The sequence below is a fragment of the Lycorma delicatula genome, chromosome 9 (genome assembly GCF_047948215.1).
Source record: "Lycorma delicatula isolate Av1 chromosome 9, ASM4794821v1, whole genome shotgun sequence".
Lineage (NCBI taxonomy): Eukaryota > Metazoa > Arthropoda > Insecta > Hemiptera > Fulgoridae > Lycorma > Lycorma delicatula.
Genome location: NC_134463.1, coordinates 79,828,420 through 79,850,226, shown reverse-complemented (window position 1 = coordinate 79,850,226; position 21,807 = coordinate 79,828,420). Strand labels below are relative to the sequence as shown.

The 21,807-nt window shown below is 26.9% G+C and overlaps 1 protein-coding gene across 1 annotated transcript in view; it reads right to left on the bottom strand.

Moving 5' to 3' along the window:
• Positions 1-292: 292 nt before the first annotated feature.
• The window catches only part of LOC142329969 (alpha-tocopherol transfer protein-like), a 130,692-nt gene continuing 109,177 nt past the window's right edge, over positions 293-21,807 (bottom strand). The window contains exons 2-7 of the mRNA XM_075374954.1: positions 14,663-14,824; positions 11,743-11,899; positions 6,879-7,131; positions 2,846-2,956; positions 1,889-1,991; positions 293-895 (exon numbers count right to left, since the gene is read on the bottom strand). Coding sequence (XP_075231069.1) covers positions 747-895; positions 1,889-1,991; positions 2,846-2,956; positions 6,879-7,131; positions 11,743-11,899; positions 14,663-14,824 — 935 coding nt within the window. The 3' untranslated portion in view covers positions 293-746. The remainder of the gene's footprint in view (positions 896-1,888; positions 1,992-2,845; positions 2,957-6,878; positions 7,132-11,742; positions 11,900-14,662; positions 14,825-21,807) is intronic.

Here is a 21,807-nt window from a genome sequence, read left to right as displayed (position 1 = left end):
TTCAATATCTTTTAAAATAAATTGGAACACCAGCGCTTATTGAAAGTAATACATTTTGATTTGCATTGATAGCATTTTATGTGTAAATTATACTATTGTATAATTCCCAGTTTCACATAGTGCTTCCTTTGTCATGTTTACCGTTTTGAAAAATGGTAAACATATTGGTAAGTATAAAACACATTTTTTCGCAGAAAATGGTAGGATATTATTTAAACATTTTTCAGTGAGCCAATTAATTTCACTTAACATATATGTATAAATATATATATATATTGTGTGTATGTGCATGTGTATATATATATATATATATATATATATGTGTGTGTGTGTGTGTGTGTGTGTGTGTGTGTATATATATATACCATTGCAACAGATATATATATAAAATTAAATTTTAAAAATGTAATAATAATGTTCAAAATATTAGCTACATACTGACATGATAAAAATTTAAAAAAAATGTGTTCTGCCATCCAATACCAACATCACAATACTTTTTATCAAGGGCCATTCACTGTCAGATAATGAAACAAATATTATGCTAAAAGGATAAGAAAGATTCAAAGTGTGGCTGTGGCTGCCAAGGCACCAAGCATCAAGATTGGTTGTGTCACCTGTACAATTGTTTAACAAAAATATTAATAAGTTTTTGTTTCCAAGTATAATCAATATAGTTACTAAGCTGTACATTTTATATTAAAAAACAATTTTTTTTGAAAATGGTTGTAGATTTTTTTGGCAATTTAATCAATACATAAATTCTGCAAAGATATTGGTGGTTCATTACTAATAGATTTTCTTTTCTTATCAAGCCTTTTCTTTTCATCATTTCTGAATTTTTCTTCATCTTGAAAATAACTTTTTAAATTCTGCATCCAATTTATGAAATTTTCTGTAAAAAAAAAATTGCATATTATAAAAACATGAAGAATAAAATTAGATGAAATTATTTTTATACAGCAACGTATTACAAACCCAAAAATATATTTTCTCATAAAAGATAAAATTTTGTAATTAAGAACAATGTACCATCTGCTACTTTTGGGATTTTCTAACAAACAAGTATTAAAAAATAGTACTTTATTATTAATTTAACATAAATACAACTGCTATTCAGTTTTCTACTTTTACAATTGAGTTTGAGGATAAATGTCTCATAAATTGTTAATTAGAATCTCATAAAGTATAAATAAATTTTAGTTAGTTAAATTTTGTATTTGTTACTTTTAAAAATGTTCATATTATTGTAAAGGAAGCAAGTTTCTTTTAGGGAAATCCAAAACAAAGGACTTATTTTTAGAGTTCTTATTCCAAAGGTGCTGTTTGACTGATATAATTACTACCAAAATCCACAACCTTATTTGTTTAAAATTTTAAATCATTATTCTTCAAAGTGTTATAAATAGATACGCTAGATCTTGAATTCTAACTTTTATATTTTTCCATCTGTCATGTTTATTTATGAAGACAAGATGCCTGTTCGATTATAATTGTAGAGATGCAGGACAAACTGTGCTATCTTTGTTAGCATATCACTGTTATACATCAAAATGAAATAACTATCAATTTAATTTTTATTACAATTTTTGAAAGTGAGGCAAAAATTACAATTTTTGTCTTGAGACATGTTGATTGAAAGGGAGGTCAAAGTTATAAGATTATTTTTGGTTAGTTAGATGTTATACATAGGGAGAATCATTTAATTCTTTCATATACTGGAGTCTGACATCATTGACAACAAAAAAATGTCAATAATATTGTTCCCAGTAGTTTTTTATTTCATTAACTGAAATTACATGGGTTAATAAAAAGGTTGATTAGGATAGTAGTACTACAAATGATAGAAGAGCATAGTAATGGAAATTAAAATAGTCTGGTAACTTACCATGAAGTTCATCGACTGTTTGTTGTTCGCCACTGTAATCTTTAGGGAAACATTTTACTGAAAGTGCTTCATAAACTGTTTCCATACCTGTATGAAAATGAATCTGAAACATTAATACAAAAAAAAGTTAAAATAAATTTAATTGATAAAGGTGTATTAAATAATTTTAAGACAATAAATAAGTTATCAAATATTATTAAATAGTGAAATCTAATCAACTGTTACTGACACTCAATAAGATTTCCTTTCTCTAAATCATTAGTGCATTAAAAATCAATCACATAAGAAATTGTCAAATTATTATTGGTACTATAATTTAATTCATCTTCCTTATCCTGCTAACCTCAATCTTTAGATCTTGGTACTTCAGTTTCTTCATTGCATTCTTTTGCATAATATTCACATCATTTGGTACCGCAACATCTACTATCAGCGCTGTTTTTCCAACATGATCTTTGATTGTAATGTCAGGCCTATTCACATTTATTTATTGGTTGGTGTGGACTGGCATATCCTACTAATCAATTATTTACTGTTTGAGACCACACGCTGTGGTTTGTGCTGGTACCGTTTTTCTTATGTTTAGCGAGATCCACTCAGTTCACTACAAATATTCCAGTGGACAAAGTCAGAAATTCTATTGGCCTTTGTAGGTAATCAAATTTTGCCTGTTGCAGGAAACCTGATATGACATGATCAATTGTTTCAGGGTACAATTGGACCTGTTTTTATTTTTCACCTAATTAGTCTTTTTTAACCATTGTAGGCTTATATTTTAAGTTACAATATATATAATTTAAAAGATAAAATTAAAAATAAAACTAAATAAGATAAAAAATGAATAAATAGAACAGTTGGAAAGATTTTAAGGAACTGAAAAATGTGGGAATTGTAAACATTTAAACTAAATAAGCCCATAACATCATTATATTTCATAGTTACACAATTAATACACACCATTTTAATTAGTTCCTTTTTCATGAATGGTTTCAGCAATAACAAAATTTTATCAACCAGTGAATGAGTGTTCATTACATGAATTGCTTTCAGTCGGACTGGCATTCCTTCCTAAAAAAAATAAAGAAAAAATGAAATAAAATTATTAAACTATTCATTTTGTTCTTTATACTTTGACTTATTGATAATGTAAAAAAAAATTATACTGCCTCTACTCAGTAAGGTATAGAGGTAAATACAATTCAGTAGTTGATCTAATCCAGCCTTGTAAATTAATCAGTCTTGTAACAATTCTGTTAACATGCAAGAGGTCATATACTATTTTGGACTTGGTTAACATTAAATTCTTCACAATAAAATACCAGTTTTGATCTTTTTACCTTTCTGTATATTTTTATAGCAGTATTATAGTAACAATCCAGAAGTGCTAATAAGATACAATTTTGTTGCTTTTTCAGTGCGACAAGAATTTTCTGTGGTTTAGTCATACCTAACACTTATACTTTTTTCACAATGTCATTTATTCTGTACACTTTTAATTGAAAAATTTAATTATTTTATATGTCAATTCTATATTTCTGGTTTTTATAATAAGCTTGACTGTTGGTCATAAAAATATGTTTTTCCTAAATTGAATCCTTCTCAAGGTTAAAACAGGTTAAAAATATATATATATATATATATATATATATATGCGGTCAACTTAAGGATGTTTAGACTTCACATCATCAGGTATAAAAAAAAGATAATAAACTAATAAACCTATTTTTTTAGTGGGTTGATTGATATTCCATGTTTGATATTCCATTTGTATGATCCTATGTTATAAATTATGTCTTCTTTATGATCTTATGTGATCTTTACATTATAGGTAAAATCATTTTTTTTTTCTTAGTAGTTATATGACCATATCTGGCACATTAAAAAAAAACTAATTTTGATTAAAAAAAAAAATTTATTAAGTAACACTATTCTCCTTGTTTGCTACAATTTTCTGGAGAGAATTTAGTTCCAAAAAACCATCAGTGTATAACACTCTTCAGTTTTTTACTTCTAATAATAAAGCAATATTTATTTAATTAATAAAGTATAAAACAAATTTTTTAAATAGAAAATTGATATAATTAATTATTAATAAAAACACAAATCAATTTTTTTTTTTCAAGCAAATAATTTAAAATTATATTAATCTCAAGGAGAGTAAATATTTCTTTATTGTTAGTCTTTTTGAAAATATTTTATGTAAATTATATTTATTTTTTTATCATTAGAATTAATAGACTGAATTTTTGTTCAAAATTAAATTATTGTGAACTTAAAATTTTCAGAGTCAATGTCACTAATACACTTTTTTTGTTATATAAAAAATTGTTCTTTGTAAAAGTTGAATAAGGTTAAATATTAAAATGATGTAGTAACCTAATTGTATTTTATGGTTTATAACCAGCCCTATTAATAACACAGCTGTTAAATATATACACTCAAAAAGATGAATCATTTATGCCAGTATAAATTTAACAGTAACTATATAATAACCTAACTAGAAATAATTAAATTAAACAATTATGTTTATTTTTATTAATTTTTTATTGTACTAAATATTTTATTTTCAAAATGTCTTATTATAAATACTATTAGGAGCATTTGTTCCAGAATTTCACAATAATTTTAGTTAAAGAACGTCTTTAAGATAATATTTTATTTAAAAATGTTTCAGTGAAAAGACTGAATAATTTTTATTACTTTTTTCTTTTTCAAAAAAAAAAATCTTTACGCTTATATATATTATTTACACAAATACTACAAAATACAAATTCAAAATAAAAATCATTTGTATGCTCGTATCTGCTTGGTAATAAATATATGTATTTTATATGAAACCAGAACAAAACTTTGTTTATTTTAATCTCAATTGGAGCTATTTATATATTTGTACAGCCATCACCCAAAACTTACACTTTTACCAAAACTTGAAGAATGAAGTTATCTGAATGCAAAATGAAATTTTGTCTAGAGGTTAACTTAGAATATTTACATAAAGTCTTCTACCTTTTTATTGAGTTAAACTGTTTTTAGCACTTTTTAACACTGTATGATGCATTTTACAAAAAAAAAATTAACAAAAAATGTATGAAGTCTTTTTTATAACAATCTTCTTAGCAAACTTTTCTTTTACTTTAAATGAAGTGTGTTATTTCTTATGCCAAATTTTTTTATAAACAAAATTTACAGCTATTCACACTCTGGCACTCTCAACTACAAATCAATATCCAGGACATGTTCATCACCAACAGTATAATAGATTGAGAAAACTTTAAATCAATCCTCCCATATCATTGTAATGTGACCTACAATATCTGGTTTAATAAAAATAAAAAATAAATAAAAATTTAAAACACTGAATGTGAACTCTGTTATTCCTAGTTTTTTAATGATCTTTGACAAGTTAACCGAACTTTAATGACCAAAATATACAGGTATTGTAGGTTTTAAATCTACATCAAATTAATTATACTGTACTTAAAATTAAACCCAGCTGCTGAAGAATAACAGAACACTAGTTGTAACAGATGATCATATACAATAATAATGATTCAGTCAATCAGTACCACCTACTCATTGACTGAATCATTATTATTATCAGTATCTACACGTTATTATTAAAACCTGTAAAATTTTGTTTTACTTATAATTAAATACAAGAAGAAGTAATGAACCCAAAATCAATATGAAAAAAGCAACAGTAAAGTTTTAATACTTTCCTGACATAGGTTATTTATTCTTATAAGTGGAAAAATAATGATACATGAAAATAAACCAAAAACGTTTTAAAAATCAATATTTTTAAATATTGATTCGCTCCCCTACTCACAATACTGACCCCAAAGTATTCTTTTGAATCACTAGTACTACCACTACTATTCCTAGAAAGACTTAAAAAAAATTTTGTTTAAAAAAATATGCACTAAATAAAAAGATAGCTTTTTTTAATTTTTGGGGAAGGGAGAGTTTTGAGATAATTTTTTTAAATGGCAAGATAAGCATGCACGCATATACTGTACTTAAAGAGGGGTTATGCTTGCAAAGTTTTGAAAAAATTAACCTTAAAAACTATATAACCCACCCCCTGGAGATATTGACACCAAAATGTTACCATCTAATTGCCCCATATGCATGAGTCTCTGTACAAGATTTCATCAAAATTGGTTCCAGTCAAAAGTTATTAAGTTTCAAACATGCCAACATGTACAAACATTACATTCTACTTTTTGTTTTTTTTGGGATCCCTGAGCCATGAGATAATGAGAAATGTAAAAAAAACATACCCCATTTTTTGACTGATTACGATATTTTCCTTCTTGCAGCACAGCACTAGAGCTATGATGCAAGGAAAGTAAAAATTAGGAAGTGAAAATTAATAAAAATTAGAATGCCAGGAAAGCAAATATAAGTTTTACTTTATTTTACAAAAATTGTGAGAAAATCAGTTTTTTTTGTTCCTTATGAAAAATCTGTGGGTTTTCTCCCGTCTCTATATCTATTTATTAGATTCGTTCACCAAATTTTATCTTTCCTGAAATCTATATCAAATTTCTTTCTGGTGTGAACAGAGGGATTTTATGTAAATATTTTCATTTTTTGAACTAGTTTTTACCAAGAAATTATAATATTTTATATTTAAATATTAACAAAATAAATACCATCATTATAATAATTATGATCTTACCTTAGTCTGGAAAAGATTTAAACCTCACCTTTCTTCACCATTATCATTCATGGATGAGTTCCATACTGACTAAGGTTTAGAGAACATTTTTATTAATTCCGAGTTCGTAATTGTATTTGTAGAAATTACAGATAACTTATAAATCTATAACAGGATAACAATCTCATAAGAATTTTCTTCAGCTTAAGCTTGATTATCCTCCAATTTCATTTGTGTTGAACATATTTTATTTTTTTAAATGAAAAATATATTTTATCCATAACAGTCATCAAAACTAAATAAAAATATAATATAAGAGTAACTTACTTGTAAATATAAAAAGAATTTTTTAAGTGATGAAACACTAAGTTTTGTAAGATGTGCTAACTTAACACCTTTCATATCAAACAAAAACACATAACCAGGTACAGTGCCTTCAACATGAAGACATGCATCAATAGCCATGGATAAAAGTTTTACACCATCATTGAATACATATTTACTAGCATCAGATGATTGTAACTTATGAAATATTATTTGATAACCATTGGGATCCTTAACTGGTATGCACCCATAATATCTAAAAAGTATAAAGTCAAATATTAGATTTAATTATAATAAAAAATTATTACTGATCAAAAAGTTAAATTACTAATTTTTATACGAGTAATTATTTATGAAATATAATAATCTTGATTAGAAAAATTCTAAATTTTTTTGTTTGTAATATTTCAGATAAGATAGCAATCTGTTAATCCTTCACTAGCTTTTGCTTGTAGGAAAAATATTATGACATTTCTGCTGATTTCATTTGATTAAAAAGGATTTCTGAAAAACGACTTTCTAACTTTTACGATTTTCTCAAATATGATTCTTATTTGATATAGAGAGAAAAAATATATCTGCACTAAGAAGTTTAGGGTATGAGTATACTTATTTACTTATCTAACCCAAAACAAAATTCCAAGTGAATTTTTTATTAAAATCAGAATAATAGTATTATTAAATGGATTATAATTCATAAAATATTTGCATTAAAACATTAGAATTTAAACATAAATTTTGAAAAGACAATGAAGTTTCATAAATTAGGCGTTGTGAATAAATTAAAATTTCTGGGCATTAAATGTATATTAGATAAAACTAATAAACAAAACATTGATCAAGTATTCTGTATGGACACTTGTTTAGCATCAGATGATTGTAACTTATGAAATATTATTTGATAACTATTGGGATCCTTAACTGGTATGCAGCCATAATATCTGAAAAGTATAAAGTCAAATATTAGATTTAATTATAATAAAAAATTATTACTGATCCCAGGAGTGTTTCTGTATGAGAAACTTGTTTAGAACAAGTTCCTCATCTCTTTAAAACAAGAATCATTAACAGTGCCACTGCACACCACTGTGGAAGGAACTGCATCATAGTTCAAAAATCTTTTCTGGAACCTTATTTTCACAATTCTAAAAACTAGGTTTAAACATTTTTTTTAAACTAAATAAAAAATAGTAACAAGATGGCAAAATGTTGATATACCATTAAATTTACTTTACATGATTCATCAGGTTTTAACTTTTGCAATGTTATTTATTAAATATAAAAATAAGTGTAATTAATATTGGAATTATTTGGTTATGTGTGGCGTGTAATATCTAAAACATAAGTAATCATAATTATTCAGTAAAAGCAACTGTACCATTCTTTAAGCAGACTTTAGAACCAGACAATTTCATCAAACAGTTAGTTTTGTCATGTAATGAATAAGATTATCTGTTTTAAAGTACATGCAAATTTATTTTTGTTTACATTTTGATCATAAGTTGCACTAAATTTTCTTTCCTGGTCTTTCTCATGGCTGTAATGTGTGCAAAGCACTTGAGTTAAAAGAGATACCAGTCAATATCTAAGTATTACAGCCAACTCCTGTGATGAACATAATAAAGGTATCACATGTAGGATTAAATATCACCTAGATTTTGGAGTGTTTGGGATTTGTTGATATGCAGCTGCATTTTTAACTTGATGAAGAAAGCAACAGGAAATCACTTCATCCCTCATTTTATTTAGTAAGACTGTCACAGATGGCTGTCATTCTTAAATATGATTATGTGATTTTTGATCATGATTTGTAACTCGCTTCCGGGGTTGCTATAATCATTTCTTTATAGCACTTAACATATGTAAACCTAACTAGTCTGTATGTAGATCTATCTTTAAAATTTAAGGATAACAACATATATTGTGACATATTCAAATATTATTCAATATATAAATAAATTATAACAGTTTTTGAAAAATTTTAAATAAATATAATTGCAACACACATTTCATGAATATTATGACAATTTTTTAAAATGTGAGAAAAGAAATTAATTTTACAAGATAAAAACTAAGCATTTTATTTCCTTGTCATTCAATGTTGGAAATTGTTAGAGAGTAGTTTAAATGGTATTGTGGACCGATTTTGGATATGTGTCATTAGTTTAAAATAATATTATGAAGAAAAAAGTGTGGTAAGCTTTGTAAGGTCATTCCAAGGACATGTATTATATGTTAAAAAATAATAACATTATTATTTTTTAGAAGAAATGTACATACACATATTAAAAGAAAGCATGTATGTGTGAAGATATGATTAATGGGCACATATCCTTAAAACAGGATGCACAGATGAGCTATAAATCACTGAATTTTATTTATTTAGTGAGAGTCAGATTGAGAAATAAAAACAGAAAAATTGAAATTTTCTTAACGGCTGAAAATGAAAGATTTTAATTTTTAAACAATGAACTTTAAAATATTTTTTTCATGGCTAATCTTTTCCAAAATGTTCCATAAAACTCAGTTGTGTAGGTCACATCTGGTAGCTTTTCCTCCTCCTCTGACATTATCCTTCAATCATTAAAGTTGAATTTTTTTCTTTTTGCCACTGAAATTCAATCCTTGGAATTTTCTTTTCTTTCAATCAAATTAACACAAACACACACATATATATATACATACAATATTAAAATTTAATATTATATGAAATATAAATCACCGTATAATATTATATGAAATATAAACACAGTAATTGGAGGTAGTTGGATAAGTTAAACTTATCATATTAATTTCCAATAATCGATTTTCACAGGGTCCCTCATCTTCAGTTGGTACTGAATTCTATTATTATATTAAAACATTTTCATTTTATAATTTGTTATAAAGTGTTTTCTGTTTTAAAAAGTTTGAAATTTATTATGCATGTGTATGCAAATTCTGTTATCCAGTAATGGAATGATGTAATATTTTTAAACATAGTATTTTCCTTTGTTCTATTATCACTATTGCCAACTGTTAGATTGTATTTTTATTATGTTATATTTTTACATAAAATATTTATTTTAATTAATTAATTATATTTATTTAATTAAATCATCATATTTGAATATGTTCTGGTAGTTCATCATTTAATATTTTTGTTTATATTTATAAATGTAATATTTCTCGAATATATTATTTTTTTTTATTGTTATTACAAACTTCTGAAATATCTAAATTATTTTTACAATCAGTAATACTATGTTTGCAATCTAACAAATGGTCAGCTACAATAGTACACCTCGTCTTTTGTTTTTGTATGCTGTGTAATGTTCTATAAATTTTTTTTAAATGATCTTTTTTTTACAAATATAAATATTATTACATTTGTTAAATTTAATTTTGTATACACCTCTCTGTTATTCTTATTACTGTTATTTTTTTATAATTTATATTGTGATTATTTAGTTTATATACCTTTTTATATATATTTTTATCATATACATTAATGACGTTTTTTATTATTTTATTTGTGTAATTGTATTTTAGATATAAGTTGTTATTATTCTTTATGTAATCTTTCTGCTATTGTGTTTTAGTATAATTATCATGGGGTTTTTTATAAATTTCTTGTATAATTTCATCATCAAAACCATTAAATATTGCTATTTGTTTTACTTCATCTGTTTCTTTTTTGAGTTTATTTTTATCGTTTTTTGTAAAATGGATACATCTAAATATTATGTATGTTTTGATATGTATTAATTGTTAGTGATGAAGAGTGGTTCAAATTTAAATATATAATAATACTATTTGTTGCTAGTTTTCTATAAACTTATATCTCTATTACATATTTACATTTATTTTGATTTCAATATCTAAAAAATGTATTTTTCTGTTATTTGCTATGTTGGCAATGCCAAAATAGCAAATATGTTCTGTTATGCTGTTGGCAATAATCATAATAGAACAAAGGAGAATATAACACCCTTTTATGTATAGTATTACATCATTCCAAAATGGAATTTGTATTATACAGTCATAATAAATTTCAGAATTTTTAAAATAGAAAATAATTTCAACAAACTGACAAATTATAAAATGAATATGTTTTAATGTAATTATAGAATTCAGAGGCAACTGAAGATGTGGGATATCGTGAAAATTGATTATTGGAAATTAATTTATTTAATGAGATGTACAGGCATCAACTGCTATGATCATTTAGCCTAAATGGAAATTTGTAGCGAATGAAAAATGCCATGCCTGACCAGGATTCAAACCCAGGACCTCTGGGTGAAAGGCTGAGATGCTACTGCTCATGCCATGAAGGCCAGCTTGGAAATTGATATGGTGAGTTTAAATTATGAAATTATTGTTTTTTTGTGTTTATATTTTACATAATAATACATTTTATTAACAAAGTGTTATGTTAAAGAATTATTTGAGTTTTCAAAAAAAAAATTAAAATTATAGTTTCAATTATTTATGAAAATACAGATACAAAAAAAAATGTATTGTAACCTTAATGAAGCGACTGGAGTAAAAATATCCAACATAAATTTTAACTATGTTTCTACATTTTAGTTGTTATTCTATAAAATTTGTTCAACAATTTTGACAAGTTTACAATAATATTTTTTAAATAGAAATTAAATTAATTTTTTAAAGTGGGTTTCATAAAGCTGTTGTTCTGCAATTTGCAAAAATCTATTGGCTGACTATTCATAACTTCAATTTACTGAAAAATAATTAATACTATTAAATTTATATTAAAACTATGTGTGTATGTGTGAGCGTGCACGCACGAGTATGTGATTTGCCAAAGCCAATACATATTATATTTTCATAATGCAGTGTATTTAAAATGTATGAAATATCTTACAATGCTTTCAGAGCCTGTTGTGTTTCAGGTAAATCTAAATTTCTGTTGCTGAAAAATTCTGGAGTATTTGTTCGAGTAGTATAATAAATCTCAACACAAGATTTAGTTGCTTCCATATCATAATAACAGCTATGATAAAATAATATCAACTGTTCATCTGTAAGCAAAAAAAAAAAATTATCACTTTTACATTTTGATTTATTTACAAAAACCCATGACAAACTGACATAAAGTTGACAAAAAAAAAATTATGAAGTATAAAAAAATTAAGCCGATTTATATCAACCAAAAATAATATAACAGTTATTTTCTAATCAAAACTATAATGATACAAGAATTGTCTATATCTGAAGCAGTCTTGGTTTATCAAACTCAAAGCTGTTAACTGTAGTTAACAGCTTGACTCATCCCAACTCAGGATGTCCATTTTAAACACAAAGCAGCTAACACAAAGTATTTTATTAATTTATTATATTTTACAGTTAATTCTTAATTAAAAACTAAATAAAGATGAAATATAACTAATTCATTTTTAAAAAATGATGTAATTATAACAATTTGTAACAAACTGGAACCAAACCTGTGCAGGAGCTAAATTTGGGAACTGCTGAATAATAACTGTCTCCAACAGGATATTGATCTGTGTGGTTACTGATCAATAACACAACAATTAACAAACAAACATAACAAACAATTAACACAACTTTGAGTTGTAAGCCTATACTAGCCGAACGATAACATCCAACTGTCTTCTGTATCAAGTGGATTTGTTTTTAATAACTTATTACCTAATATGCCCTTATTACTTAATATGTCCATTCTGTTTGATATAGTTGATTTACTAGGCTCACATATTTTAAATCAACAAATTGAATTATGAATAACTTAGTACAAAGATGGTATTGATACTTTCAGTTAAAATAATTTTGAATCATTGATTTTTTTTATATTTGATATTTTACTGTCTCATAACAGGCTATTGGTACATTTACAATTTGATAATTGTCTTGTACCGGCATCAGGTTGACCAGTCTTATAGCTGGTATTTGAATTCTACTGACTAAATATTCCATTAACAATATATTTATTTGTAATTTCTAATTGAATCCGGACATTGATTTTTCAGTCATACTATTTTTTTAACAACACAACAGCCTATGGTTCAATAGTTGGTTCTGTCTACCCAAATGTTGACTGATGCAACAATAGCCTACAAAAGTTTAACCTTAAAATAGTCTACTCAGCTTCTAAATCCAGTAAAAAAAAAAAACAAAAAAAAACAATGTTTTAACTGGATTTGAACCAGAAGCTTGTAGATAGCTGTTACAAAAGTTCATTCAAACCAATTAAACCCTAAAAAATCTATATTTTTGTTAATACTCTGCTGTATTCTTTGAGAGTTTCTTGGAATTCAAACAGCTAACTCCTTTTTATTTTTGGAATCTCCACTTGATTTCTGGATTACAAGGAAATGTACAAAAAATATTTCTGTGATATTAATATTTATTTTTTAATTACTTGAAAGTAAATCCTAATGATAAAGCCAATTTATTAACATTTTACTGACTCACAATAGGCTATTGGTACACCTACATCAGGCTGACCAGTTTTATAGCTGGTATTTGAATCCTGAATCCTACTGATTAAAGTCAGTAATAAACAAGAGTCAGAAGTAGACAAGAACACTTAATATGTGACAGAATAAAGATGAATAAGTCATGTAGATTTATGTGTGGAGCATCTTAAAGAGTAAACTTTTCCTTGATGATTTCATCACATAATTTTGTATTTGCATTTTAATTTCAGAAGAGATTAAGAGGCCCAGCTTTAACCAGTGGGCATTTAAGCAATTAGGCTCAATGAACCAGTCAGAAAACTGAATCCCTAGGTTGGTCCAAAGCTAGTCTCCCACAAAATCACATGAAGAGGCATAAGCTGTACAGGTCTAGCATCCTTAAAGTGGACCTAGTAGATAACTAGGTCCACTATAGAACTGAAAATTAGGAAGAAGTGAACATGAGTAATGGAAAAAGGTGATGATGCATTCTTGAAGGAACATCCATAGAATGAGGCAAATCCCTCCAGGGAAGCTCAAAACCTCTCCAACCTGCAGGTACCCATCCTACCACATCCCTCAAGGATAGAACCATTTATTTATTATACATGCAACAGAATTTAGTTATCCTCCAGAAGTTAAAGACCCATCCAAGAACAGGTTCAAGGTTCTAAGGAATAACTTCATCACCTGTGTTAATACGTATTTTACATTAAAGGATGAGACTGAACTTTAAACCATTCAGTCAAAATCCCACTGGAGATAAAATGCATAGTTTAGAACATTTAAATGCATATTATTTAATAACAATTTAGAAAATTAGTTTTCTAATCCAATCTGATCTGAATCCAATTAAGACCAGTAAGAATTTGGGATGTATTGATTCTTCTGCTAACTTACTTGCAAGTAATCCATCTGAATTGTACTCTCATCTTCTTGATGAAAGAAGTTAAAAAAAAGTCGGGTAAGTATCAATTAGCCCAAACGAGGCAATGTCTTTTAGGCAGTTACCGGTTAACCTAGTGTGGTTAAAAAAGGATTGAAAAAAGTATCAATCAGCCACAATTGTAGACGATTCTCGCATCTCAACAATATTATTCTACTTCACGAAGAAACTTTTATTTTTTATAACAAATTAATATGAATTTCGAGATACTCTACCACTAATTGAACATCTATGAAATATTGCACTTAAGATACTCATTTAAATCTAATTAAGAGTCAGTAACTACCTACCGTTCCTGTTGTGATTTGTATAACGAATAATTATTTTATGGTAAAAGAAATTATTTATTCAAATAGTATAAATAATGTAATATAAATAGTGTAGTATAATAATATAAATATAATTAAATTAATGTTTACCTGTTACATTTTGAGGCAAGTGTGGTTGAGTTTTCATCCATTGTCTTAACTCAGCAATATCTTCTTTTTTCAACTCAGGGTTTTTACGATACTCTTCATCAGCAGTAATTGGTGTAACCCTCATATTTTCTACAGCAGAGTTAGTTCCGACCAGAGTTGTTTCTAAAAAAAAAATTGAATTTCCCTTTTAGTATTATTATTATTTCTCTTTCAGTATAAGTAAGCGCAGCATTTGTACTGGGTAAATTATAAAATTGTACAGTCAAGTTAAAAACTTCACTTTATCGAAGAAAGATTTGAATTTTTAACATTCTGAAATAAGAAAACAGCAGATAAAATGCAACCAACTTAGATAATAAAAAAATTCACATTATGAGCAACAAATATTCTGTTATTATTATTATTATTGTTAATCGGAATGTTATCTATACAATTGTCAATGGGACAAGCCTGAAAAGCACCTTACAACTATATTCATATCTAAAGTTAAATAATTACAATGCATCCATTGATTGATTTTCTAAACTCCAAATATAGAACTTTCTAATCCTGTTAACTAATTATCTTCAATGATTTATACAGTGGCATGAACAAAGAAAGTGCTGAGATTCTGAGAAAGATCATAAATAATAACAATAGTACGGAATCAAAAGGCAATCTGATTGCAGCTGTACAGATAGCCTCCTACTATCTTACAGTACTTAAATAAAACCTTACATTTGATGTAAAGACCTAGGAGAGGTTTGAGATAGGAAGGAGAGATGAAGATGAAGTACTGAGAGATAAAGGAAGTTGATATGAGAGGGATATCAAAAACAGCTAGGCTGACTGCTCAGTCTGAATTACTGGGCTGACTGCTCAGACTGCTGTTATTGCTGAATTTTATGATTTCTAAGCTTGATTGAAGAGATAAACAAATATGTTAATGCTAAAAAGGAAAATTTTGATTAACTATTTGATTCTTACAGGCTGATAGATTTGGGCTTTCTCACATACATATGGAAAAATTGAATTTTTAAATTTGTAGCTGCATGGAAAGACAAACGTGTTGCTAAAATGATAGACTCTGTAAACTCATTTGAAGCAAAAACTATGGTTATCACAGCAGCAAATTGGATTTCTCATGCATTTTCCAAGTTTGATGAAAATTGTATGGGTTAGTGAATTTAACTTGTTATCATGTATTTATGAACAACATCATTTGTTTGTCATTACTTGTCATCAATATTTTTTTTTTTACCAATCCAATTTACTTGTTCAGTAAATATATTAGAAATGCCAGCATATATTGCAGAACTTTTTCAAGTAAGGGCTGAAGAACTGGAGGTAGAAATTTTGGATCTTCAGAATATTATACTAAATTCCCATATATCAAATTACTTCACTTTTGAATTTAGAGGACGGAGAAAGGTTCCCATTCTTAAAAAGACCATATTTAAGATAAATTTTTCAGTTCTACATTCCATTGAAAATCATTGTTTTTGACCGTGAATATCATAAAATCAAAAACTAAATCTCAACTCACTGATGAGCATCTTGATGATTGTTTATCAACAGAATATATATCATCATACTATCCTAATTATGAGGCACTGGCTATAGCCAATGAAATGTAATGCTAGAGATCACACTGACTTGGAGACTGATAATATTTTTTATATAATGTAAATTTTGTAAGTATTCATTTAACACAAGAATTTAAACAATAATTTTGTGTATTTAACAGTTAAAGCTATAAATAAAAATAAATAGTTTTTGTGTATAAGTACTTTTAAATATATCCAAACATAAGTTTGTTTTGAAAAAGTAGATAGTGCTCGCCGCACCTTGCTGGCATTTTAAAATGTGCTCTAGGGTACAAAAAGATGGGAAACCCCTGCATTAAACAATCAGTATTAGCCAGCCAATGATTACGACAAAAGAAATTAAAAATATATTTAAATAAAATGTGGACAATATGTCTACATAGTAGAAAATTTAATTTTTTTGTAAAATCTTTTTGTAGACAATCTAATCTTTTCATTTATAAAATTTAACTTTCAACTGATTTATAAGAAACTTACAAAGAGACCACCTTAAGGTTTGAACCTAGCTAAAAAAAAAAAATCAAACAAATTTCAGAACCTTTACTTTTTTAAGTCATTTAAAAGATTTGGACTTTATTACGTTTCTATTTCTATTTCAATAAACTGCCTGACCATCTCAAGATCTTCAGACCAATTAATTTAAAGTTAAATTAAAATATTTCCTTTTATTGAAACAGTATTTCTTTTCAAATGAATTTTTAAATAATACTAATTACATCAACCTGAATTTATATAAAAATGTTTAACCAATAGTTAATTAAATATGAACTAAAATATTTAGCAATTAACGCTTTCAGAATCGTTATTTTATTCTGAATCGATTTTATTTATTTATTTTTCTTCATATATTCTCATTCCTATTTCATATACTTCTGAATATTAAAATGGAATATAATTAACTCATTTTTTATTCAATAGCTATTTATTTTGTAATACTACTCTGATCAAGGTTTATGTACAGTTTCACTTGGTCCGTCCAAACAAATGCTGGAGCTTATCTATTTTTTAATTCATAGAGCAGCTTCTCTATCATTCCTAATGTGATCTATATAATGAATTGATACAGAATTTATGTATATTATATCTAATCTAGATATATCTATAAGGGTATATGAACCTATATAATGACCTACGTATTCTAATCCTTCTTATTTATAAATGTATATATATATATATATTGTACAACAATTTCACCACGGAGCAATACATTGATTGTATAAACTGTATACATTAAGTAATGCCGGATAACCAATTATTAATAATCACTTCCTTTATTTACTTTCAAAATTTACACTTCATTAATTAAGCATTGCAATATACATATATATATATATATATCATTTTTTCAAACATGATATTCCACTGTTTCAAATAAATTATAGTAAAACCAAATATTTAACTCCAACAGATACAATTCAAATAAAAGGTAAGAATACTCTCACCTATCTATAGCGCTTCTACTATATCATAGTTAAAATTCAGATAAATATTTTTAAAAACTTAAGTATGTATGTACTAGCGTCACATTTAAAAATTCTTACATTTATCACAGTCAGAAAGGAGGACCTTCGTGGATGTAAAAACATGATGGATTCTTACTTTTTATTTTAACTATCTGGTGGAGTTAAATAATTGTTTATAAATAATAAACATATATATATATATATATATATATATATATATATACATATATAATAATACATATACAATATATATACATATATATATGTATATATATATATATATATATATATATACATATATACATATATATATGTATATATATATATATATATATATATATACATACTCGCTTTTACCATCTAGTCAGGGGTAAGACATTTATTATCCTCATGGTTGTGAGAATAATACTGATAAATAACAAGTTTAAGTCTTTAAGTCTTTTCTTTATTTTCCTGTTTAGCCTCTGGAACCACTGTAAGGCATTACTTTAGATGATGAATGAGGATGATATGTATGAGTGTAAATGAAGTCTTGTACAACCTCAGTTCGACCTTTCCTGAAATGTGTGGTTAATTGAAACCCAACCACCAAGGAACATCGGTGTCCATGATCTAGTATTCAAAACCGTATAAAAGTAACTGCCTTTATTGAGATTTGAACCATAGAACTCTCAACTTCGAAAATCGGTATTTTGGATGATGAGTTCCCCACTAGACCAACCCAGTTGGGTGGATTTCTACAGCTGTTGCCGTTTCTCCACACTCAGTTTCCCCTTCTGCCGGTCTACATTCTCCTCTGTCATATTTCTTCTCTTCAACGCCTCTTTTACTTCGTCCCTCCAGCTATATCTAGGGTATTCTCTTTTTTTTTTTATCATAAGCACCCATTTCAAAAACCTCTTTTGAAGCATTGATCCACCCATTCTACTCACACGGCCTCTGCTAGACATCAATCATAATGTCTCTCTCTCTCTGTCTGTGTACTTCATATATTCTGATTCCTAATTCTGTTCAATCTATTCCTTTTCATACTTCACCTCCATACATCCATCTCTGTAGTCATTAATTTTGATATTTCCTTTTATTCATGTTCCATGTTTCCGCTCTATACAACATCATTCTGAGCCATGCTGCGATAACTTCTTTTCTTCTTAACTTTGATGATCCTCTAATCCCATCAAATAGAATTTAATATGTAACAATCTTTCTTACTTTAGTTATGTTGTAACTTCATCGTGGGACTATTCCCTTCTCTACCAAACAACATTCCTAAATATTTGGTTTTATACTTAACTGATATAATCTCCTTTCCAAAATTCAGATCAACTACCTTCCCATATTTTCTATTCAAATGATATATATATATATATATATATATATATACACACACATGTATATACAGAGTGTAATGTGAAATTCTCCCGGAACTTTCATAACCTATTCTACTCATAAAAATAATGGAAAAAGTTCATATAAACATATGTCCTAAAATGATTCCTAAAATGAAATGATGTTAATTAAGGATCAAAATTAGTGATGTCTTATGGTTTTTGACCTGAAAAATAGAATAAAATAGGTCTCAAAACCGCATCTACAGTAATTTTTGAGAAATCTGGGGGTGAAAACCAACACATTGTGGTTAAAAAAATCCTGGTTTTATGTTTGACGTACAATAACTTTGTTAAATGTATAATAAACAGATAAAAATTTTTAACAAAACTTGTAGAGAATTTGATTCTGAAAAAATGTAATATAAGTAGAATAAAACCCATTATGTATTCTACCCATTATGTAGCGTTTAACAGGGACTCCATACCGAGGTGTAAGCTTTTCTAGGAAAGGGATATGTTCAATTACAGAAGAAGCTTCTAACTTAAGCACAAGGAAATCAGAGAAAAGAAAACTTTTCAGATTTTAATTGCTGAATACTAGATCGTGGATACAAGTGTTCTTTGGTGGTTAGGTTTCAATTAACCAAACATCTTAGGAATAGTCGACCTAAGACTGTACAAGACTACACTTCATTTACACTCATACATATCATCCTCATTCATCATCTGATGTAATGCCTTACAGTGGTTCCAGAGGCTAAACAGGAAAAAAAAGAAAGACTTTAATTGTTATTTATCAGTATTATTCTCATAACCATGAGGATAATAACCGTCTTGCCCCTGGCTAAATGCCAAGAGTGAGTATATATATATATATATATATATATATACGCCACCAGATACAGTTAAAATAAAAACTAAGAATCCATCATGTTTTTACATCCACCAAGGTCCTCCCTTCTGACCGTGGTAAATGTAAGAATTTTTAAATATGACTTAAGTTTTTAAAAATATTTAACGGAGGCTTAACACAAAAAAAAAGAAAAAAGCTGTAGAAATCCGCAAAACGAAAACAAGAAAAAAATAGTAAACGTATACTTTTTTCTCTTAGAGTAAAAACTGACTTTTCAACTACGTTAAATAAGGCTCTTATTTGAAATTACATACCGGCACAAGGTTCTTTTCACTGTTAAGAAGTAAAATTGTTGTTCAGGGAAAATACTTTTCATGTGGAGGAACATCCAAAGATGGATACTTACTAACTACTAACTTATGTTGAGCAATCCAACACGGTTCCCGCATTAAAGCAACACTAATATTGTTGCTAAGTTGGTAAGGCACATTTCTAACCTGGGTAGTCAACATCTAATGGAAAGGTAAAAGAGTAAATATCTACTCAAAAATATTAAAATTCCTGCAATAAAAAATTTACCACCAGATACAGAGACTTGTAAATTCATTACCTGAAATGTTACATATAATTTTAATTGATCTCAGTTATTTTCAGATTTCTATTCCTTGAGTTAAAAGCTTATAAATCATGGAGTTCGTTAGAACTTCATCGGTAAGAGACGACGAGTCAACGAACTACGTTTACAGTTCTAAACATGACTAACAGTGCAATGATAATGGGGAAAAAATTAGCGTGAAAACATTATATTTCAATTCAATTAGAGTAGTAATAAGGAATATTTTCAAAAAAACTTCTTATTTTGTTAGACAACGTTTTTTTCCATTTGATGAATCGCGGGACGAATATATCCTTTTTTTCAGGTTGTTACGGCACTTTTACGAATCACGCCGCTAGATATCAGTACTGGATAGTACTAGGTAGCGTACAAAAACTCAATAATGTGCTTGAAATAATAAAATTTAAAAGAAAATAAACGGCAACTTGTTTTAATAATAAATGCTCTTATGTAAATGAAAGTACTGAAGATGAAACAATTTTTTTAATTCGCATTAATCTTTAAAAAAAAAAATAAAAATATTAGTCCACAAGAGATTATACTAGTTTTATTAAAAAAGGAATAAATAAAATACAAATTCAATTTTAAAATCGAATTTAACGATAAAAATCGAGGGTTACACGTACAAAGTAATAAGTGCAATATTACATCACGGATTTTCGATTCGTAAATATCATTTTACTAGTTTTATTAAAAAAAAAAAAAAATATGGTATGAAGTGAATGATATGCTATCAACAAAAAAAATTGGCCGTCAAATTCAATTTGTTTGTTTTAAGGCAATAAATTTTAATAATAAATCCATAAGATAACAATCAGTAATACATAAAAAAAGTAAAAGAATAATCTAACACAATTCAGTGACGTAAAAAAAAATTACAGTGAAATTGTAAACCGTACGTAAGTGTTTCGCAGATATACGTATTTCTTCCGATCAAAAAACAAAAATTTCTGTAATATAAATAAAATTGTTTTTAACAAAACAATACTATCAAAAAAAGTAAGATACTACATTTCTATTATCAGAATCCGTTATTAATTTAGAATTTTCTTTAAAAAAATACATGTTAAATATATGTAATAGACAATAGATAAACAATGTTTAAGCATTCCATATAATAAGAAAAAATTGTTACAAAACTCTTACCGGCCCGATTTCAGTCATTAAACAACGAATAATACATATAACATTTACAGAAATATTACAATTCTTATGATTATTCGTTGTTTAATAAATGAAATCCGACCGGTAAAGAGTTTTGCAACAAATTTTTCTTTGGAATGCTTAAACGTTGTT